Source organism: Erigeron canadensis, chromosome 7, assembly GCF_010389155.1.
Source record: "Erigeron canadensis isolate Cc75 chromosome 7, C_canadensis_v1, whole genome shotgun sequence".
Classification (NCBI taxonomy): domain Eukaryota; kingdom Viridiplantae; phylum Streptophyta; class Magnoliopsida; order Asterales; family Asteraceae; genus Erigeron; species Erigeron canadensis.
Genome location: NC_057767.1, coordinates 8,310,541 through 8,334,829, shown reverse-complemented (window position 1 = coordinate 8,334,829; position 24,289 = coordinate 8,310,541). Strand labels below are relative to the sequence as shown.

The 24,289-nt window shown below is 32.6% G+C and overlaps 4 protein-coding genes across 4 annotated transcripts; 1 reads left to right on the top strand and 3 right to left on the bottom strand.

Annotated features, from left to right (window-relative positions):
• Positions 1-872: 872 nt before the first annotated feature.
• Positions 873-3,375, bottom strand: LOC122607104 (transcription termination factor MTERF6, chloroplastic/mitochondrial). The gene is made up of 2 exons (XM_043780022.1): positions 3,258-3,375; positions 873-1,950 (listed from the first exon to the last, which is right to left on the bottom strand). The coding sequence occupies exon 2, from the start codon at positions 1,943-1,945 to the stop codon at positions 950-952; it is 996 nt and encodes a 331-aa protein (XP_043635957.1). The 5' UTR covers positions 1,946-1,950; positions 3,258-3,375; the 3' UTR covers positions 873-949.
• A 3,095-nt stretch (positions 3,376-6,470) lies between these two features.
• LOC122607650 (DPH4 homolog) lies at positions 6,471-9,204 on the bottom strand. Its single transcript, XM_043780667.1, has 2 exons — positions 9,098-9,204; positions 6,471-7,651 (listed from the first exon to the last, which is right to left on the bottom strand). Exon 2 carries the CDS (start codon positions 7,624-7,626, stop codon positions 7,093-7,095), a length of 534 nt encoding a protein of 177 aa, XP_043636602.1. The 5' UTR covers positions 7,627-7,651; positions 9,098-9,204; the 3' UTR covers positions 6,471-7,092.
• A 1,282-nt stretch (positions 9,205-10,486) lies between these two features.
• LOC122607578 lies at positions 10,487-17,272 on the bottom strand. The gene is made up of 7 exons (XM_043780584.1): positions 16,862-17,272; positions 15,384-15,472; positions 15,162-15,300; positions 13,650-13,745; positions 13,307-13,429; positions 12,956-13,218; positions 10,487-10,924 (listed from the first exon to the last, which is right to left on the bottom strand). Exons 1-7 carry the CDS (start codon positions 17,037-17,039, stop codon positions 10,814-10,816), a joined length of 999 nt encoding a protein of 332 aa, XP_043636519.1. The 5' UTR covers positions 17,040-17,272; the 3' UTR covers positions 10,487-10,813.
• A 5,195-nt stretch (positions 17,273-22,467) lies between these two features.
• On the top strand, positions 22,468-23,529 carry LOC122608902 (putative F-box protein At2g16220). The gene has a single exon (XM_043781975.1). The coding sequence runs from the start codon at positions 22,468-22,470 to the stop codon at positions 23,527-23,529; it is 1,062 nt and encodes a 353-aa protein (XP_043637910.1).
• The last annotated feature ends 760 nt before the right edge of the window (positions 23,530-24,289 follow it).

Here is a 24,289-nt window from a genome sequence, read left to right as displayed (position 1 = left end):
AAAAAATAGATTCAAAGGATAGAGATCAATTGGTTGAACATGATAAAAGGATTAAAAAATGAGAAAAAATTAACCTTAGTCAAGTTAGTATTAAAGGTAAGTTAATATTGTGACATGGAAGGCCACATAAAATGCCATGTGAGTTAGTAAATAAATGTTTGTAATTTGTTAGTCATTATAGCATTGCTCTGAGTGAAAAGGCTATGTTTAAAATACAAACTTTGACAACAGGATTTAACAATCCTATAAAGTATAAACGATGCGCAATAGCATGTGTACTTATAAACTTATCTATTCAAAAATGATTAGCAACGCACCTTCCTGCATATTTGAGTTCTATTTCCATGTAAAATGTTTATTAATGAAAGGTTATACTGTAAAGAAAAATTCAAAGAAATATACTACTCTAAATCTGTAATATACTCTCTTTCAGGAAACAACCGCTATATCATTTGAGAAATAATACTACATTTTACATTTCTCATACCCAGTTGTTAAAGAGATTGGATACTGCTGTGGTAATAATATACTTTTGTAATCCCACCCCTGGCCCTTGTTCATAGACATACTACCCTTGTTCATATTCATATTCATAGACATACTAAAAGTCTAAAAAGGTGTATATTTTGACCCATTATACAGACCCACCTATATTGCCAACAGTGACAGACTTCAGATACATCATTGAACAGGTTTTAGGAAGCAACAAGCCTTAAAATTGTGGACCTTGGGTGTAACTAGACCCACACTGAGGTGCAGAGAGACTGATAAAAAATGACTACACCAATGACCCAAAACACCAAGAACCAGGGCCACGTTCTTTGTAAGGATATCGACATTCTCATATTTAATTTTACAAAAGAACAGACAACTTAAGCAAATGAACATAATTAAACTGCATATCACTAATATTGCATCGAAAAGCATATAACAGAATATAGAAAACACCTTACACATATTTCTCCACCAAATCAAACCTAGAAAGGAACTTCTTATGATTACAATCCAACATTTCACTCAGACTACACGAAATGTTTCTCTGCTTCAAAAGCTTTTCCCGCCTCTCGAGTCGTTTCTTCAAACCGTGCTGAAAAAACTCAGGATAATCCGCAGCCTCCTCAATTCCTCGATTCATTACCTCTACCAAAAACCTAATTCTTGGTTCTAACGAGTTCTTAACACTTTTAATCAAAATAGGTGGATAACGAGCCACTAAACTTGCTACCTGTTGTGAATCAAAGCCACGGGTTTTAAGGTAATCAAAATTCGGTTTCAGAATCTTGTTAACATCTCTACACAACACTTCCGGGAAGTTCATCGCTACTTTTTGAAGATCAGGTTTCGTTACACCTATAGAAAGCAAGAACTCAGTTGTTGGACGTAATCTTTTTTCAACATTGTAACCCATGATTGATGGGTTCTTCACCAATATTTTACCAATCAACCCTTCTTTGGTCAACCCGATGCTTACAAGAAAGTCTACTACCCCGGAAAGCTTTGTGTCAATGCTGTAGCTAATGATTCGTGGGTTATGTAGAATCATTTTACCAAGTTGAGTTCCAGACACACCGAGTGACTCGAAGAAACCCAAAAGTGGGCACAGCTTTTCTTCAACACTATGTGTTAACAGATGAGGGAATTTGGCTATGGCAGAAGCTACTTCATCTGGTTTTGTTGCTAGAGTTTCTAGACATTGTATCATGGGGACAAGTTTTTCGTTTAAATTTAGGGTCATAATTCTTGGACATTTTGTGACAATAGAAGGAAGCTTTCTTTCATGGATACCGATTTTTTTCAAGTAATCCCAGTTTTCAGATAAGTTCTCTTTTTGGGCACCCTCGAGACGCTTGCATTTTTTTAAGATTTCATGAATATTTTTGTCGTCAAATCCTTTATGCTTGAAAAACCACAAGATGTTGTTGTTGTGGGCATTACTGGTGTCCATATGCCCTGCAAAATGTGGGGAGGTCAACTTCTGTATATAGATGACATAAAACCCAAAAGAAGAAGACAGTAGACAAGTTTATTGGCTTCTACAAACAGACTTTGGCACATACTTTTTCAGCCGCTCCCAATAATATGCTTTATAATCTATGCCAATGTGAATGGATTGAACAGAATTTACTAAACTTAACCTATTGAACCATACGTTCAAGTATCAATTGGCAGTTGTACTACCATGATCGTATGTGAAATTAAGCACTCATTTTCAGGAATTTAACATTACTTAATATATATGTTCCTTAACTTTCATCACCCACTTGCCTCTTAGCACCTTTAAATAAGTAGAGAGTACTACAGTTTAAGTCCAACACTCTCTTATAGTGCACTAACGGAAATATGTGCCCCATGAGCACATGTAAGAATTGTTACATCAGTCAAACATGAAACAAGAAATTGTTACAAAGAGTAAAGTAGCAACTAGCAAAAATACTCATAAAGCGGGGATAATAAAAGGGAGTTAACGGTATTTATGGAAAGGGCAAAAAGGTTTATTTCTGGAAACTTTGACCTGCCCCATACCCAACGGGTGAGAGGTAAATCAAGTTGACTAAGCGGCAAAGCGATGGAGTGGTGTCGGCCACAGGGATCGAACAGCGACCTCATTTTATGGAAAGGGAAAAATTGCTCCACTTTTTAACCAACTCAGCCACACGCTTAGAGGCATAATTAGCGCTATTTAGGTCGTGTGAGGAATATTACACTTACAGTACCTTGACTCATACTTTTTTTTTTGCAAAAACTTCTCTTTTGTTAAATAACTTAGCTTCTTTTCATTATAACCATTATAAGGTTCTTTCACTCCTCCCCTTTACTATCACAGCATACGAGTAATTCACTTACTTCACTACTCCTGCCAACAATTTCGCGGCTATTTTCTTTTTGTTAAAATAGGTTATCTGAACCCACTTTGTGAGCCGACCAATTCCAGGACGACCACAAAGTGGGGTCATGGGTGAACCTCGTGGTCGTCCTGGAATTGGTCGGCTCACAAAGTGGTGTCAAGACCCCACTGGGTCATGGGTGAACCTCGTGGCCACATGGGTACATGTTTTTTGCTCCTAGGATTCGAACAATTTTGCGACTTATTTTCCGTTTGGCATACAATTAGTCCCTACACATTTTCTATCTGACTACTACTGACTGTGTAACAAAGCATCAAAAACAACATTCCACATTTCTAGCCCTCCCCAATTCCTACTTCTCTACAATACAGAAAACAATTAAGTGAAAAAGATAGAAACTAAAGGACTTACCGGAGATGATGGGAAAGGCCGGAAAGTTGGATATCTGAGGCCGTCGGTTTTAGGGAGAAAGTGTGTGTTTTTGTGTGTGAGTGTCCTTATCCCCTCCCTCTTCTGCTACCACCTGACTAGGAAAAACATTTTAGTTTTGTTTTAATAATTTAGAAAAGTTTTTATTTATTTTTTTAACAAACAAAAAAGCTTAATTGTAAATTAATAAAAAGTGTAAGGTTTTTTTAGTATTAAATTTGGTTAAAAGTTTTGATTATATATTTTTTTTAGACATTTTGGATATAATGTTACCTTTCCAAACAGTATTAAAATTGTGTTATTTTTTAAGACAAAAACATTTAAAAGTATCTTACATGTGAAATTTAGATAAACTAAGTATTTTTATCCATGCGTTGCCTCGGGAGGAAAAACAAAACTCTCGTGACAAAAGTTAAAAAATATTAAGCCGAAAAATAATATTTTCGTGACAAAAGTTAAGAAAACAAAAGTTGTGGTTAAAAGTAAAGAAAATGAAACTTTGGTAACAAAATTTAGAAACCAAAAGTTATGTGGTAACAAATAAAAGAAAATTTTCGAAGCGAGAGTTAAAAAAACAAAGTTATGTGAAAAAAATACAAAAGTTAAGAAACTTAAACTTGAAAACAAAGTTTGTCTGTCGAGAGTATAAAAAACAAAAGTTATGTGGCAAAAAGTAAAAGGGAAAATGTAAAAAAAAATGGTTTAATAGCAAAAGTTTAATAAGTAAAAGTTATATGGTAAAATTAAGAAAGAAATAAACTTTTGATGGAAAAAACTTAAAAACCAAAAGTTATGTGGGAAAAAGTAAATAAAGCAAAACTTTGGTATCAAAAGTTAAAAAACATAAACTTGAAAACAAACTACATTAAATTTCCTTTTGTAACTACCGTTAGTTAGGCGAGCAACACCTAACGGTCGCTAAGTCCATTAATTATTTCGGTTGTGCAGTGGAGAGTTGTACCTTATGCATTTAGTGGAGTACTTTTAGCTATAGTATTCTCCCCTCACATCGACGTAGTATATATATAATATAATTTCTAAATAAATAACTTCTTTATTTATAGAGAAAAATAGTTAGGAGTTGGTCACAAGAGTACACATATAAATATAATCATGAAAAAGCAAAAACTTAATCATCAAAGATATCTCGATCTATAACCATAAAAGAATTAAAATTGATAAAAATACTGGTAACAAAACACTGAAATTAGTGACCGTGTTACGGGTTTTCACCACAGCCCATTTTTGATAATGCCCCCGGACCGGCTTGAAAACCCCAAACCAAATTTGAATCCGCGAGTACAAAACAAAATTAACAGTCACTTTTTTCACCATTTTAGATTTTTAGCCATTAAAATGGAAGTGATCAAGACCGGACTCTTTGTACCAAGTTCTTGCAAGATTTCTCTATAAGTTTAAACTCATACCGTTTTTCCCATATTATATCTTGATACTTTACACGATTTTTGATCATAGAAAAAGTAAGGCTCTTTACTACTTTTGCCATGAGGGAGTAACAGCATTCAAGGATGTATCAAATCTACTTTCCAAGTTTCCATAGACACCAACAAGCCGTAAAAATAATTGTACATGATTGAATTTTTTTTTTCCTCCTTTCTCCATCTGACTCAAAAGTCAAGGACAGAAAGAGCGAAAATGAGAATTATCTTGCACCAAGAACTATAACTCAAAAAGGCACATATTGTTAGAAATAGTAATAGACTAATAGACTAAAGAGAACACTCATAACACAAGAAGAGTAAAAAGGTGCAGTGGATATTGAGTTTGCGTGAATATTTTTAAAGCAATCACAATAAACGTCAGAGATGCCCCAAATCAATCAAAAGAGATTATCAACCGTCTATGCTCCTCCAAACCCTGTAGGAGCAATCAACTCCATCTTATGATAGCAATCAACTCCATCTTATGATGTGCTCAAGATATCGCATACACATACACTTGTACCTTAACATAGGATAACATAACATGACACTGCACAAATCGAGAAATGGTCCCCAAAAAATGAGCTATAAACTCATGAAAAGCTATTGCAGTTAACAGAAGAGCAATAACTTACCTTACTCTCATGTATAAGATGTTTTACATGAACAATAAGTGAGCCATTAGTTTGTAAACACATAAAATATTACTTGCACTCAAATTCCATAATCCTACTCATTTCATCACAATTACAAAAGTGTACAATCTATATTCACATCATATTGCCAATTTGTATGATCACGTATAGTGGATGCAACGTCTATTTTGAAAATCAAGATCGAGAATGCATTTTCAAGAATCAGCATTACTAGAGATGGCAATTACAACCTGTTCTCTCTTGAAAAGTCAACTTGGGTAATGTATTAGCTCTAACGGGTCAATTGGGTAACATGTAAAATTAGTTTCAGGTTAACGCAAACCTGGCATTTCAACACATGCAAGTTTGACCTGTTTTGAACGGCCCTTTTACCATCTCTAACCATCACATTAAGGATTGTGGTACTTGATGATAATTAAAAGAATTTTAAAGAACAAGAACCACAAGGTAGCACAGATGAGTCCATGTCATAACTCACAACTGTCACCTGCTTCTAATGAGAGCTTCTTACCTTCCATCAGTTATTGTAATCCCATCTCTCCCAACTCCAAAGAGTCATCTGAGAAGTAATCACCACAACGACATTTGTCAAAGAGCTCTGTTACATCAGCGCTAGCTTACACTATCATATCTTCAACCTCAACTTCATCCTCTTGTCTTGAAACTGAAGCTCCTTTCAATATAATGCCCTTCTGTTCCTTCAGTTTATATCTCCTAGAATATATGAAGCTGACCGGGTCCAAGAAATCCCAATTGCCAATCCTAGTGATTCAAACAGGTTGTTTGTAAGGTTGAACCATGTATAGATAATTGGAAGGACATGACTCCAAAGAAACAAAAAAACTCATATCTTTGAACAATTCTGTACATTTCTTTAGCAATTGTTGGCAAGTCTCTTCTCCTCTCTCACATAGTCTGATAACCAGCCCAACCAAGGTTACCCAAGTCAACAATTTGATTAAAATTGTACGCTCCAAACCGACAAAGTTGCATGAACGTTCCTAAGTGGCTTGTGGGAAACTCTATGATGCAAATTATAACATGACATCTGGATTCTACAGTAACTACCAGCTCAAGTTAATCCTCAAAAGCTATGCTTGCTAATCAAAAGCCTTGCATTTTACATGAACAAGGTTATCATTCAGCTAACCTTAAGCCGCCCACACCAGATGAGTCACAGTTTCTCTGCTATTAAGTGAAATGGGAACTGATAAAGAACTAGTCCTACTGAAAGTCAAACAAAAAGTATATACAACTTCAAATCAAACACCTGGATTATAATAATTTCATTGTGAACTTCAAAACGAACCAAATATAATATCTTATATCACGGGCGATTACAGTAACATGCAGTTGACTCGACGACCTCTTTGAAAAACTTCATCGAATTCATGATGTCTTCTCAAGAACTAACAAGACTGTAGATTTTGCCAGCCATTTACTTAAGAACAGACCAATTCAGAACTGGTGATATCTCTAACAAGTCAGTTGGGTACCACCAATGTATATGGGTTGAAAGTCGTCCATTATCTTAATAAATAAAATCAGCTAGATCTTTGTATTAAAAAATGATCATTTACAATCATATTGGGCAAACAATTAGCTTTTAAAAAGTTGTATAATTCTAGATAAAATGTACTTTCGCTCCACTTGTGCAAAACAGTTTACATGTTTTGCCCTTTACCCAGCCAGTCAGTTTTCCCACCTCTGCCCACGATGCTAAGGATGAGGACAACTATTAATAATCAAACGGATCTTCAAAGAGCAAGAACCACAAGGAAGCACAACTGATGCCATATCCACGCTATTGTGAGCGTTTAAAGATATTTTGTTATTTTCCGTCGATAACTGAAATCCCATCTCTCCCAACTCCAAAGAGTCAACCGAGAAGTAATCACCACAACGACATTGATAAAAGAGCTCCACTACATCGCCACTAGCTTCCACCGTCATATTCTCCAACTCAACTTCATCTGCAATTACATCCTCTTGTCTAGAAAGTCGAAGGTCCTTATCATATAATGCCCGTGATTTTACATCTCCTAGAATTTCCCAAGCCGTTTGAATTTCAAGAAATCTTGTTTGTGTCTCATTATGGTCAGCATTTGTTTGTGATGTATGCTGCAATTTGTCAGGATGGGAAGTGAGCAGAGCAGATTTATAGCTTGCACGGATTTCTTCAGGGCTTGCGTCTTCTTTCACATTTAGAATATTGTAGTGAGTTTGATAGACTGCATCGTTGGCTAATTGCATGATCAAGATTCGTTAAAAGCTTCTTCTGCATATAAAACAAAAATCTATGACCGCAGTCCACATTAATCATATTTTACTATATTTTACATTTTTACTTAGGAACTGAAACAGGATTGATCATGCATAATCAGTAAAATTACAAATTGAAGTATACACTGCATATATCTATGTATATAGATGAGAACGCAAAGCTAACTAATATGTACTAACACAAAACGCAGCAAACTCTAATCACATGAATGGTCCGTAATTAGTCACACAGATCAGTGACCACAATGGCAGTAGTAATGGAGATGCTCGCAGGATAACCTGTATCATAGTCAGTTAACACTCAGGTCGGGATATCTTTAACATAGCGTTTGGATATTTGGGTGAAGGATCATTTTCATATTAGTTGCAACAAAAACTGATAATGTAAGAGAGAAGCTATACTACATAGTTACCCCTCTTTTGTTACCCCTATATTGAAAAGCGACCAAAAAATTTTCTCATTGTTATAATTGTATTTAATATTGATGGAAACATATAAAATTATAAAAAAAAAGGTGTACAAACTAAAGGGATATAATTATAATCAATGAAAATAACTTGTAAACATTTCTTAGTTAAATACGCAAACAATATATAATGGTGACTTCATTGGTCATGTTATCTACTAGTGTTTAAAAACAATCAGAATTTTGATTTTTCAAACAATTATCTGATTAGCAAAAGAACATCCAAACACTATCTTTTGTAACTTACTACAACTAAAAAAAGTGTAACTCCCCGATTAAATCTACATAGCAGAACCAGTTTAAAAAAGCGCACATACAACACTAACAAAGCATGCTAAGACCCTTATAGGTCTCTCAACTTAATAATCTTATGTGACCCCCTTCAAGTCACTGCATTTATCTACAACTGCCGCTGCCTACCGAATGAACCTAACATTAGTAAGGGCATAACCTCGTACTTACATCGTCCTATTGTCTACATTCTCTTTGATTAACAACTCGCGCGCAAGCCTACCTTGTCAGACTGTCTTCTATGAGTATGTCCATCAATCTTGACGACAAGATTAGATATACACCACATTTTATTCTATATGTACATAAAGGATACAAGATAACTAATCAAATAGTGGTAGCTAAGAAGAACCAAAACACATGCGACGTGTAATGCAACGTTTGAAATTTCATCGTAAAAACCGATTTTCCGTCCAACAACTATCATTTATGATGCTAAACTAGCTAAACTTACACAGACGATTAATGCCTCCAAAACCCAAAAACCAAATCTTTAATGTGTTACTAGAATGCAAAAAGCTATGAACTTTGAGCCACTGAGAATAATAAATCATCTGTCACATGAGTAAAATTGTAGTGGGGACTCTAATGGACTGACAACATTCAGAATATCAGCAGGTGGCAAAATGGGTGGGTCGAGTAACAATTGTTTTGATTAGATTAGATTAGATTAAATTATATACCTTTGATATGATGAGCAGTAGCAACCAGATGACAATCGCTTCAATGGGATAGAATAAATTGTTTTGTCTAGTATTATTTTTAGGGTTTAAATTCGCCCCCTTTCCTCTATAACCAAGTAACCAACTACTATTACTATTTTCTTTATATTCATTCTTAAATTATTTTTTATGTTTTTCCTTTCTTAAACCTGTTTTTTTTTTTTTAAATTGTACAACGTTACTAAGATTTTTAATGAAATGTACAAATTAAAAAGTTCTAAAATTTTTATTTGTAAAAATAAATCAGTGCGGCAGGATGGTAAACCTAGGTTTTTCTGAATACTTATAACGGTTTATGATCAACATTTTGTTGTCCTCATGGCTTTACCATTATACGGTCGCATCACGATTTAATTTAATAAAGAAAAGAAAAGGTCATTTTTCTATTTTGATAGTAACTGATACATTATTACATTATATAAATCCTAACATGTGTCTTTTAACACAAAAATTAGAAAAACTTATTTAATTATTTATAATAGTAAAAGTTAAATACCGAGATGATCACAAATCTATTAACCTTGGTTTAGAAAAAGTTCAACTCATTTTTAGACGGAAGTAAAACTCTTTTTTTAATTTATTTTATACCGACTTCTTAAATTTCTTTTTTATGTGTCGGTTCATTTATTTTCATATTTCTCTTGATTAATGTATTTTAAACCTCTCGCTATCGAATCACAACACAAAGTTTCCGGCGATATTCATCTTTCAAAAAAAAAAAAAACTTCTATTATTACTCGATTACTTGACGGGAATCCTAATACTTAATGGGAACAGGGTTTCGAGTATCAGAATTTAACTTAATTTCTCAACAAGGATGAGATGAGGATTGCAAGTAGAAACCGGTATGAGGTTGGGGCATGAGATCCCCAGTTATCCCGTCTCATTACCATCCACAAACAAATTAAAATAATAAATGAGTTGGTTTCAGAAAGAAAACCTACTTTCGCACAAGCAAATAGCTGACACCTAATGCCCCCAAAGAGATTAAAACTGAAAGACATTATGAAAAGTATAATGATAAATCAACCTAATTGGTGTGCCTAAAGATACGCCTAATAAGAAGATGATGCCATGTGGAAAAATCAAGGGACATGATTAGGAAAGAGAATTAGTAGAACCCATATGTCAGATTCTTAAGGTTTTAGGTTGATTTTTAGGCATATGACTTAGGTTGATTAATCATTTTCCTTATGAAAAATGTCAACTAGCTACAAGGAACAAAGTGAACAGAATCCAAATAATATCCCCCCATCAGAGAACAGTATACTGTCTATATTCGTCTTAATTCTTAACCAGTATGAAAGTCTTAAAACATAAATTATTACGGAGTACAATGAACTTCCAAGATTTAATCACAAACACCTCAAATCACCATTCTCAATCTATAAAAAGTTTCAAATTACACTCGGAGAACAATGCTTCTTCGCATTGACTCAGCTCTCATAACTTTTTCTATCGGCTCCTATTCATTTCAAAAGCACTGACGCAATCCACAACTACAATTAGTTCAAAACGCCCAAATAAAGAAATGTAAGATGACCAAAACTGCATTGCATACGAATACAGATACAATTACATATACAGATGCAAGCTTTTCAAGATGGAAGATGATAGGTTCCGGGATGCACACAATTCATTACTCTGTTAGTTCTACAAATGTTGCTGAAACTGTGTTCACGAACTTATAACACCTGAGACCCAGGGAACGACCACAGGTGCATTCGGGTGATTTCTTCTGTAGTTTTCTGAATATCTATCCTTGAAGTTTACTTTTGGTTCTTCTGCCTGCAGAAAAGTATGAAAATCCGTCAAAGTTTTAGATCACTTCATTCTTCATGAAAGAAGTCAGCTTTTACATTTCAGAAGATTCAAAAGTACTTCTAAGGGCCTGTTTGTAATACATGAAACTGGAATTGGAACTGAATTACTTTGAAAGTTGGGATTTAAACCCATGAAAACAAAAAATTTCAAAACCCATTTAGTTGGGGCCTTGGGGGTTTATTGACATGCATTAAAACTCGGCATCTCTCTCTTCTATTTTCACTCTCTCTTTGTTATTATTCGATAATCAATATAAATATCATTCAGTGTTGTTAAAGGCGTGCGCCCAGCCCGCCTAGGCGCAATGCAATGGCGAGGCAACACTTTACCGCCTGAAACCCTAGGCCTAGGCCCACCAACAAATTAGGCGGCAAATTCACTATTTTCCATAAAACCCAATGGTTTTCCAAGAAACGATTTAATAACATGTCAGAGAGAAAATCACGTGTATATATTTGTTTCAAATATCAACATCAATTAGAATATACCATCATTATTATCATCAGATCATCCTTCATTAACATAATCTCCCTTCAACTTCAGGCAAGTTTTCTTTTTTTCTTAAAATTATTTTTTTTACTCAGATTTTTTCAACTGAAATTTTGGCTTAATGCATTGTTTGTTATTTAGATGGAATTTGCTAATTTGAATGGCATTTGGTTTGGTTTTTACTTTATTGCGCCTTTTTTTTCCGGGCGTGCGCTTTTTTTGCGCCTCTCGCCTTCGCCCCATTTAGGGTATTTGCGCTTTGAGTTCGCCGTCGCTTTTGACAACTATGATATCATTAAAGTTAATACCCAGATATATTATATATTTCTTCAAATAAATAAACACTTCATCTTTCTTCATTTTCTTTAATCTACACAAAATTTATACCCATTTGTCACTTCCAATCCCTTATCAAACCAAACACACCCTAAATAAAATTTGAAAATCATAGTGGCAGGCCAAGTGTTCAACCCAACCCCTTTTGACCCTGTGCAAGTGCGCATATAAGCGCTACTCTCATGAGGAGATGTTTGTTTTTTTAATTTAATGTGTGTAAACCTCTAAGCCTAAAACTGCATGTAAGGGAAATAACTTTATTTGTCAACAAGACACTATTCCACTTAATCGCCTAATGGTTCATCCCACTTGACTTTCCTAATAACAAGTCTTTCTGACATCTAGAAGTGCCAGGCAGACAACTTTATACAAAACAGGCAACCTTGAACATTTTTCAAGATAGACAACTTTGTAAAGAATTGTCAAAAAGACCATTTAACATGTTCTAAGGAAATGGAGAAGAAAGAACTACATTGTAGACGACATGGTATACTGCAAAAATACCATGCAGTAACGCCTAATATGGCATCTAAGTTTCCATAATCTGCCCCAAATCCACTGATTTAAACAAATTTAATGAACATTTGTGAGAACTGAGAACACAGGTTGCTTCAAGGAGAAGTCAAGTGCATCGCTTAAAAGAACTAAAAAAAATTGGTAGTCATTTAGTGGGTATATTTGGATTTTATTTGATCTCTTGACAGCTCAAGTACGTAAAGGAAAATGATACATGTGACAAATTTGGAGGCGTATAAATGTGCCTAAAGTCTGGTGCTGCCACATGACATGATCAATGGTTAAGATTCCAAGAGAGAAAAACAATGACTTTATGCAATTTCTCGATGAATCTTAACCACTAATTATGTCATGTGTCAGCACAAGATTTTTAAGCATGTTTGTAGACCTACCATTTAGTCCTATGTATGACTGATGTTTATAGTAAACGTATTTGGTGGACCAATTATTTATCAAAAGTTGGTAAAAATTTGATAAGAAGTTTCTGCTTATTCAGGTCAAGCCAACATTAAATGTTTCAACAGGTGCAAAAGGTCCATATTCACTCGTTACCCAACCTTCCCAGTTCCCACTGTACCACCTCTATGAAATGTATTCAAATTAATTGATTCGAATTTCATTCGAACTATAAGATAGCAAATGATGAAAACTTACATATTTTAACCAACATTCTTCAAGTTTGTGTTGGTATATATCTGGGGAATGACATCCTCCTTCAACAGGGCAATAAACCCATATATTACATTTCATTTCACCTGCTCTTGCATTCTTAGCTTGATTTATACACGCCTGACAACATTCATATGCACTTTCTTTCATATGGGTGAGCCCCCATTTGACTGCATGACCACCATAATCTGTATGAAGTTCAGTATTACACTCAGGAGGTAGTCGCCTCCCCGCTAGAATGGTATCATCTATACATTTCCGTCAATGTGATTAGTAATTAAATAGCTACACAGAATAAAAATAAACAAAGTTGATGAAAATAGACGATATATTTACCAAAATCATTTTCACCCTCAGGTTTGTCATCATGTTCATGATTAATCACATTAATCGGTATCCAAAGGCCAATTTCACGTGATAACTCAGCCCAATTGAACTCCAAGGCTCTTGCAAGCATACCTATAAAGATGTGCCCATGACATGTAAGAATTTTGCAAGTCAAACAGATATCTTTTAGGGGGTTTCAGGATGTGCTTTATGGGATAATAAATTATCAGAACCAGGCAATCAGCAGTAATAAAGCGGGCTAAAGAAGACACTGTTTGTACTAATCATATGACCCCAACCTAGTAGAATTATGTCAGTTCTATAAGCTAAGAGTATATAAAGATGTAGAGACCTGCTTCCGCAGGCAACATGGTTGAACTTGAAGATTTTCCATGAGTAATGTTCTTGGCTTCCTTTAGTTTTTGCACTCGCCAGCTTTGAACAGCTTCTGAGAATAAATAGCATACCAATGAGATTGAAATAAACATGTTGCACATAGTATGAACAAGTTAGACAATCGATTCTATGTTATGATGAGTATGGGTAAAAGTGGGATAAGTCATAAGTTGTTGTGCTATTCATTAAAAAATTTAAGGACTTCTAAACCTGAACGCATAACTTAAAGACACAGACTTACTTGAATTCATGATATTATAATGTAAGTGCAAGATAAGCAGTTCATGCTTGTATCACTAGTTTATCAAATTAATGCACACATTTACATTTTTCAAAAATGACAAATGTATGTAAAATTATATTGGGTATATGGGTGGTTTGCAAAATTATAAATTTATAATGTATTATTGTTGGGATTTAAAGCAGGTTGAATGAATGTAAAAGTAAAATATCCAACAAATCAGTAGGTTTTTGCTTTGTTCTAACGTTTACTTATATCATCCGTTGCTATATCTTATTGTGTTAACATACATGCAATATATTTTAAATACTTCTCAACTAATCTATGCCTTAAATATCAGTAATTACTAGCAAAATTAGGTGTCACCAAATTTTTGTAATAACGTAGGGCTGAGCAAATTGGTAATTTGTGCTTAAAAAATCACCAAGTTATAACATTGCACTTTTTGTAGAATATGCCAGAATGGAAATTACTGCAGCTTTCTTTGTATGGGGGAAGCTTAGCTTACTAGCAGATATATCCAGATTAAAATATTAGCTAATGAGTTAAGTCTATTCAGTCTATTGACTTTATTCCAAAAAGGAACTTAAAATGACCTGGATAGGCAACTAGGAGTTGGGGGCACTCCCTATTTTCTATCTTAACCATATTTTCTAATTTACTTTTTTTGAACAGCGAGTTAGTAGTTAGCATTCAAGACACCGCAGTGACATCCAATTGGGCAGTATGTGGAGCTCGAACCACACATGCCTGGGATGAAACCCAGGACTCTTGAACCCCCCCCCCCCAACACACACCCACCCACCCCACCAAAAAAAAAATAATCCACTCCTACAAATGTAGAAAGTGGGATTCAAACCATGGTGGATTTCCCCAATTACAATATTACACGGAGGAGTATAATAATAACTGGGAGATCTTCTGACTTCTATCGTGAAACAAACCTATATTAGTACTGTGTGGATAGTAAACGGATTGACCTATTGAAGATAGCATCACAAATGACCCTTCTGACTTCCTGAGGTGAAAGAGGGCATGACTAATTTTCACAAATAGGTCACTTTAACTTGCATTGGTATCCAAAATTTAAAACTATATAACATTACAAGAAATTTGACATCTGTGTTTATGACCCTTCCAGCCATCCTTGACAATGAGTATAGCTAGACATAGCTTGCTAAGTTTACAATGTTATAAAGCAAACAGTTTCTAGAAATATAAACTTACCATGCTGTAAAGTAGTGTTAGCGCCAATACTTAATCCTCTCAGTAGTTCTATGATCTCATTGGTCAATTTCTCTTTCAATGGTTGCGGCAACTTAACCATGTCCCCTCTTCTATCAACTTTTTGTTTGATCTTTTTAACCTTTAAACATAAAACAAACAAAACTTGGTCAGCTCAAAACTGATTGGTAACAATTTTACAACAAAATAACGAGTAAATCTTACTGTTTCAATGAGTTTTCTAGGTTCAGATTGTTTCCGTATACGCATTGATTCTTCCATATTTCTAATCTGATCCGGACTGTAGCTAATAGCTGTATAGCAAAACACGTGGAAAAGGATTACTCACAATTATAATTGGTTTTTTAGCCAAAATTTGTAATACAGCTATAAATACCAAATATCCCAAGTACCAAAATCGCTAACCAATTTGGAAACTGACAAGAAAACACTTACTCTGTAATAAATGCACACATAAAACCCAGCGCACAACTAAAATGTACCAAACCCTCGAGTAGTGAAATCACTCGTAGTTTTGGAAAATACAAAAAGAAAAAAAAGAAAAAAAAAAAGAAGACTACGTTTCAACATCAGTTACAAATTATTGATGATCAACTAAATGCACGAAAAAACAACCTATGCAACTAAGTTTCATCTATATTCAAATAGTTCCATTGATCAACCAAAAAAAAAACACTGCAATGTTTTCATCTACACTTATTTGTTGTAAATACTCGACTAGATACATTAGAAAAGTACAATTTAGAAATAGTTTGCATTCACACTTTCAAAATCGTCAATAGTCACCAAAGTGCACAAGAAAAAAGGTTTAAGATCAGTTTGGACGGGCCTCACATTCCCATGCTCTGTTTGGTCCTGGCGTAGTATTAAGTTTTAGGTTCGGTGATTATTGTGATTTTAAATTCACTTTCGCCAGTCTTATCATGTAATGTTGATGTAACGTTTAGGCGTTTAGCATAGTTTTCATTTATCAATATATATAGCATATATATATATATATACAAGGTGGCCTGATAGTTAACATCTTGAGATTTTTACAAGAGACGTCAGGTTTGAATCCCGATAGGAACAATCTTGGGGGAGACCCGGGAATGTATGACAATAGGCACAGGATCCCACTTCCTACATTTGTAGGAGTGGATTATTAATAAGGCCTTAGACCTTGGGGAAATTCACCAGGGTTCGAACCCCACTTCCTACATTTGTAGAAGTGGATTATTTGGGGGGTTTTCGAGAGTCTTGGGTTTCATCTCAGGCATGTGTGTTTCGAGCTCTGCATACTACCCAATTGGATTATTGTGGTGTCTCAAATGTCAACTACTAACTACTAGCTCGCTGTTCAAAAAAAAAAGGCACAGGAAACCCTAATTACACCGCATGCATCCGAGTAAGATGAAAACTACCCTTCCCACGTAAAACTGAATAGGGAAAACCTCATCCGTTTAATATATATTTGCCTAAAAAAAACAAAGGTCATAACTTGGGTTTCGTCTACATCAAAAAACACAAACTAGGTTTAATCTACTCATACAAAATGTGAATAATTCACAAAAAATATATATAAAACAAAAGTAAAATAAAATGTTCATCTGGGGTTTATACTATGATTACTATCAAACCAAAAAACACAATTAGCATAAAATGATATATATATATATATATATATATATATATATAATTACCAGTAGGGTGTGAATGCTGGTAAGAGTAAGAATAAAGGGAAGTATATAGATTCTGAAAAACATAGAGGGCGACAACAATGTTTATACAACATATGATAACTGTTGTTCTTTTATATGAACAGCTTCTGATTCTGCCGTTATTTGAATAACTTTGATCTAATTCTGCTGTCCTTCCCATTTTCTCACTTGTTTTTCTTCAACTTTCTTTTCATTCCCTTAATTATTCATTCAAAAATAATAATTACAGATATAGATACAGATTTATAGTATGGGTGTTGGGTGTGACGGATCAATCAATGTAAATGAGATTAAAAGGAAAAGGAATTGTTGTTGTGTTTAGTTTTTTCTAAATTAGGAGACTGGGGAAGTGGGTTTTGTCTGGGTCGATTTGGTTCTAAATCTGTAATGACTGTAGATGAAAAAGAATTTATGTTTTTTTTTCCTAAAACAAATACTCGTTGAGTCGTAGCTAACATCATCACGCGGACTAACCGACGTCGGTTCGATTTTTCCATTTGTTAAATTAGTAAGACATTGTTAAGGTCTTCAAACTTTAGGAGAAACCATATAGTGAAAAAGAATTTATGTTACTATATACATTTCAAAATAAAGAAAAAGGACAAAGAATTTATGTTACTATATACATTTCAAAATAAAGAAAAAGGACAAAAATACATAGGTTAATTTAAAAACCGACCCAACCATCAAACTCGATCTGAAATTAAAAATCAAAAACTCGATAAAACTTAAGATTGAAAAATAAGTATAGAACGGACTAGTTATGGTTTTTAATCACCATAGAACGGATCTCTTTTGGGGGCCGACGGGCCCGGCCCCTCCCTTTTCCAATCATTAGTATAGTTTTATTTGTAATTTGTTTAAAATTATTAATCTTAATGTTATTTTTGTGTTCTCATTATTTTATGATCCCTTCTGATTATTTTTCTTAATGTTATATCTTTGTCACATAACTTTTGACCTTTTCTACTTAGAGGGTCAAAATCCGTCACTACATAACAATATTCATATTGTTATCATCATGTTTTCGTCATGTTGAGTGACAGATATAATAACATAGCATTTGAAAGCATTATGCATATGGTAAAGGGGTATTTGCATAGTACGGTGACAGTGATAGATGACAGATGTGACAATAGCATTATGTTTATTAATATAAAAGGTAATTGATGTAAATAGTAAATGAGCTAATGTAGTTGTTTTAAGAGTTAGGGAATATATGTTGTATATAATTTAATTAAGGTTAATATATATATAGTTATATTAGGTAGATTTCCCATAATTTATTTTAGAATGCTTTCTTTTTAATTATGATGTCATATATTTTGTATTATTTTCCTTAAAAATAGCCCTTTAAATGTTTAATAAAGAATTAAAGACCTATATAATATTATAAATAAAATGATTTTTCTTTAATTACTAATGTAATAATTACTCTTATTTTATAAATTATTATTGTGTTAGTTAATTCATTAGTTTAATAACAAATATTACATATATTTTTTAATATATATTTTATTTCAAAATTTTATTAATATATTCGGGTTGAACCCGAGTTGATTAACTAGTTAGTGAATAAAGAAGAATAGTAGTTTATTTTTTTAAATGTTAGAAAAGTTGAAAATAGAGAAATATTTTATCTTATAAGCCAAAAAAGTAAAAATAATTTTGTGATTAATAGTAATTGAAGTTTCTTTTTAGAAAAAAAGAATAATAAAGAAAAAAGAATTGGAGATATATCTCAAATCCAAAAGACGATGAGATTAATAAACCAGGGACCGAAAGTGCATTGAATGTAAATACCAAATACAAAACCTATAAAAAGTGTTTTGTGAGAGACCAAACATGTAGAACTACCAAACTATGTGGACCATTACCGGTGAGTGCAAAATTATATAGAAGGAGAATGAATTTAGCTCTTTGTACAAAAAGTTAAAAACCACCCATGAATTATGAGTCGTATCACATTGTGTTATTTTACGAGTACTAGATTATTTTCTCGCCTAATACGCAGGATAAAGTTATTATGCTTTTAGTTATAAAAATGTATTAGGTATATCGTTAGACCTATGTTTTAAGCATATATATTATTACCCATAAATAAAACATGTATAAATATGATGAAACAAAATATATTTGTATCAAAGACGGTTGGTACGTATATGTACATTATATATTTATAATTTATACAATGATAATGATGATATAAAGTTAAATATAAATAATAATCTTGTTGAAAAATGAGCAAACTTTAATTTGAAAATGTTTTTATTATTATTGTAGATGGTTTAGATGATATTAAGATACATATATTTGCTATCTTCCTATAATGATAGACTTCAAATAAAATATAGATAAAATATTTTATTTAGTTTAATAACAATATTATAACAAAAAATATATTATCTTCTTATTTATAAAAAAAAAATTAAACATCAAATTATTAAGTCTAGTCTTATTATATTTATTTATCTCATCTAATAAAATAAAATAACAGAGCAATACAATAACCAAGGTCATAAATATTACCCCATCGATCTTAAAACACAACAAAATACATTACAATAGCTAAGGTCATTATAACTATTCATCAGTCTCTAAATAAATGTTCATAATATATTATATATAATAATTATAAAAATATATTACAATGATATCATAGTTTAAAAAATTAAAAATAACTTAGTCTTTTGGTAGGTATAAAATAACATAGTTTTAATAATATAGGAACAATAGTATGTTTTGTTTAATAGTAAAATATAACTAATTTTACTCACATGTAATTATTATAGTGTATAAAATATAACTAATGTTTAATAGTAAAATACATTATGTAAAATTCAGATAATTATAGTGTATTAAGAATTTCTGTTAAGATGAATTTAGCTCCCCTGCTGTTTTTACTAACGATTATAGTAAACATCGTGGTTCCATTGAATTTGTTTTGTTTATTTATTAATCGTAATTATTTGATAGATTTGTACAATCTTCATCATAGACCTATAAATATGTAGATCAGAAAAATAACCAGAGTACACTGTGAGCAATAAAAAGAAAAAAAACTTCGTATCTGAATGTAATCTAAAAAAATGTTTATTTTTGAATGCTATTGTATCATGAGCTATCATAATCTTAATCTTAATATATTAAAAGGTAACTAACCTAATCTCAATTGACGAATCATAGCCCTAAATTTCTCAAAATTAATTAACTCAACACATGTCTACATTTAATTAGACTTTTTGGCTTGTATCACCAATTTACACTTTAACCCAATTTAAAAATAATTAATATATATTTTTTTTTAGTTTTTATCACCAATTTACACTTTAACTCAACTTATAAATAATTAATTTACACGTTTTGATTTTTTATCACCAATTTACACTTTGATACAAATTAAAAATAAATAATGCTTTATTGCATAATATTTATCTAATAATAAAATATAACTAAGAGTTAAAGAGATTACAACATTTGGAATAAATGATTAATATGAATTAATATTTATATCAATATTTTAGTTGTTCTTGAGAATTATGGCTAACGAAAAAAATTAATATTTTTGCAAAACGTCAATGAAAATTTGGGCGATTGTGTAATTAAGGTTAGAATATTGCTTCTCTAGAAAAGTTTGTATAAAAAACTTTTTGCTACATCATGTAGCTTTGATATTATTCAGTATTCAGTATTTACATTTGAATATCTCAATATTTTATAAGTATTTTTACATTTTAACGTATAAGTATATTTTTGTTCCATATACTATTATAGTGATAATGTTGTAAAATTCGTGTATTTGACACATGATTAAAATCTATAATATACAGATTAGATATATTGCAATACATATTAAAAATATTATAACTATATATATAACTTATTAATTTGCATTATGCATTAAATATAGTTACACTTTGGTATATAGATGTTGCTATAGAGTTGAAAGCATCTATTTTCAAAAGAAAAATATATATAGTTGAAAGCATCTGATATGATATTTGCAATAAATCATCATGTTTATAGATTGAACATCTATTGGATATGTAATTTTATAAATAAATTAATAATAAAGTGGGAATGTAAATCGTTAGATATATTTAGCCGTAATTATATATTTTTTAAGATTACATTACTCATATATAACTAGTTAATTACTTGCGATTTAAGATAATAATAATAATAGTAAATTGTAAATATATATAGATAATTTAAAAAAGGTAAATGAGATCATCAAATCAATCTAATGGCTAATATTTGTTCTTATTTTTCATCTAATGGTTGTGGCTATTTTAAAAAAGAATTTAGGATGTTGGTTTATAATTATTGAGAGATAAACAAAACAATTCTTGAACTAATAACTTTCCTTTTTTCTTTATTTTATTTATTTTTATCATTTTGCATGTTAAGATATTTTGATTTGACAATTTCCTTTTCAGGTTGTGTACTTGTGTTTATTGTAAGTTTGTAACCCATTGTCTTTATAACATAACAACGGATCAGAAAATAAAAAAAATATTGTACTATGTAGCAATTGATATTAAGGCAATAAAGCCAAAAGTAAAAAAAATTTATGCCCATCTCCTCCCCGATAGGGATGGTCAGGGGCTTTTTTTCATTTGGGTTTTTTTCCCTTCGGAGCACAAGTTCGAGCCTCTTGAAAAGCAGGATATAGTGATTTGTTGGTTGCTAGATCTAATGTAAACAGTGAAGAAAGAACCTCTACCTAAATAGAGAGGTTGTTTTAAGTTTCTACATAAATGATAGAAAAGATCTTTCAACCTTTGCATGGGATGATGATCGAACTCATGACCTCTGTCTCTAGAGGCAAGAGTGTTTATCACTGATCCAAGCTTTAATGTAAATGGTGAAATGCAACGCTAAAAATTTTTTTAAAAAATACCTACTCTTATACGTTTAAACATACATTTAATTTACTTTTGTTTAGTAAATTTCAACATTTTCAATAGTTTAATTGCACCCTTTTGCATATATGTAGTTTCATCCATGACAATGCCCTTTTAGGCCCGTTCCTTTTTGGAGCACAAGCTTTAAAATTTATTACATTATATTTGTTTCTTAATTGTCTCGTTTCACACCAGTATTATTATTATCCAGTTGTTTTTTCAAACAGAAAGGACATATAGACAAATTGATTATGCATTTTTTTTAAAGTTAAATCTATATATAAACATCGGTTGTGTGTTAGAGGGATGTCTGAATGGATTTCAGGGCCTAAAACGAACTTATGGAATGTGGTCTTATCGATTAGAAGTTTTACATATCAGCATTCCTTCAAATTAACTTCTTTTAAATATATATTTCGGTTCTTTTAAACACATTATATGAATCAATCATTTTATTAGATGCATTTTTGACTTTTTGTTTTAATTACCCGCCTCAAAAGTAAGTATTACTTTTAGAAAGAAAAGTGGACCCCTTATACATAGACTTAAACATTCTTAGAATTTGGCCACGAGTTGATATTATGTCTTGCTTATCGAACAAGTCCTAATCTTATACTCGTATATCAATGATAGATTCATCAACTATAACATTATAAGTTTTTGATTTATAGTTAAACAAACATGAAGCTACAACAACCTTCAAAGAGGGCAATCGTTGCTGAGGTGCCGCGGGACAACATCTACGACATCTTCTCGAGACTACCGTTGAAATCTTTGGCTCGTTTCCAGTGTGTGAGCAAGGTATGGTTCGACTACATGGACGATTCTTCCCTTCAAAAGATGCACGCCAAACGAGCATCAATAGATCCAATGCTAATCATGTTTCGCCAATTTTCATCATCTACTACTACTAACCCGCCGTGCAAGCTAAGTTTTTTGCGTATCGTTGAAGCTAAAGAAGCAAGTACTAATTATTATGCCCTAGAGGCTAGTAATAAGAACTTAACTATGGATTTTCCATGTAAGGAATGGTATTCTACATTTCCTACAGGAATAATTATAGGTTCTTGCAATGGTCTAATCTATTCATCAAAAGATCATAGTGATGGCACTACTTTGCTTGTGATACATCCATTAAGGAAACAATTTTACGAGCTTCCACCCATCAAGATTTGGGCTTTTGTGTCAAGATTCAGCCCACTAGACTCATGTGGGCTTGGTTTTGATGATTCTAACAACATTTTTAAGATGGTATGCGTAGTGGCTCGAGAACAAGGCAACAGGCAACCAAACCTTAATGTGGTGGTCAAGGAGGATCTACGTACCATGGTACATGTCTTGGGTACGACTTCTTGGAGAGAAATTTCTCGAGTCCCGGCTTATCCCATAACCGGTGAAGGTATATTTGCTAATGGATGTTTGCATTGGTTAATTAGTACTACTTTTCTTAATAATTTTCCAAATGACAAAGGAAGATTAGTAGTATGTTTTGATTTAAGAAAAGAAGAATTCGGGTTAATTAATCCACCAAGAAAACGATGTTTGAATACCGAGCAATTGGTTGATCTAGATGGTGAAGTTGGGTATGTGTATAACATTGTCGACCGTGGCGTAGAGGTGTGGGTATTGATGCAAAAAGAATGGAAAATCTATTGTCAGATTTTATCAAAAACCGCCTCTTCCTCGTGGCATCATAAGGGTTCTTGGTGTTTGGAACAAAGAAGGGGATCTATTGATGACTGACAATCGACGAAAACAATTGTTTGTTTACGGATGGAAAAGTGGTCTCGCATATGGAATCAACCTCGTTGATCAGGTGTACGGATTCGCAACAGATTTTCTCATGTATCGAAGTAGCTTGTTTTCAATCCGTCATTCACTCAAAAACAAGTAGCTCGTTTTCAATCCGTCATACTGCTTTTTATTGCGTATGTGTGGTGAGTATATTAATTTGTTTGGTACCTATATAAGTTAGAACATTTGTTATTCTATATCCGATCATGGTGATGCATATGTAGTAATTGGTTTTGAGACTCTAAAAAGTAAGCAGCAATAAAGAATAAAAGTACATTTGGTATGGCGTAAATTATTAGTTGTAAAAACCTTTTGCAATTCTGAGTAAGAAGCGAATTGAAATCAACTTCTGCGCATATGTTGGGTTTGTCAATATATATTGTAATTTGTAACCACGAAAACATAAAATTAAAAACAAGTCTCTTGTTTTACTTGGCTTTTCTACAAACATTTTGTACAATCAATTTGGCTTAGCTTCATTGGCGCGAATGCCAATTATAAGTGACCTTCTTTTTTGGAAACTAGGATTTTATTCTCGAGCCACGCGGATTTTACCAATAAGGGCGGGTAGTTTGTTGGGTTTCCCATATCTAGAGCAACTTGGGGCTTAAGTACTCCATATGGTTACGATTGAATTGGTCAGCTAAGCAGTGACCTTTCGTCAATTGGTCATTTTGTACAAAGCATCAAAATAGTTTGCTGGTCGTTA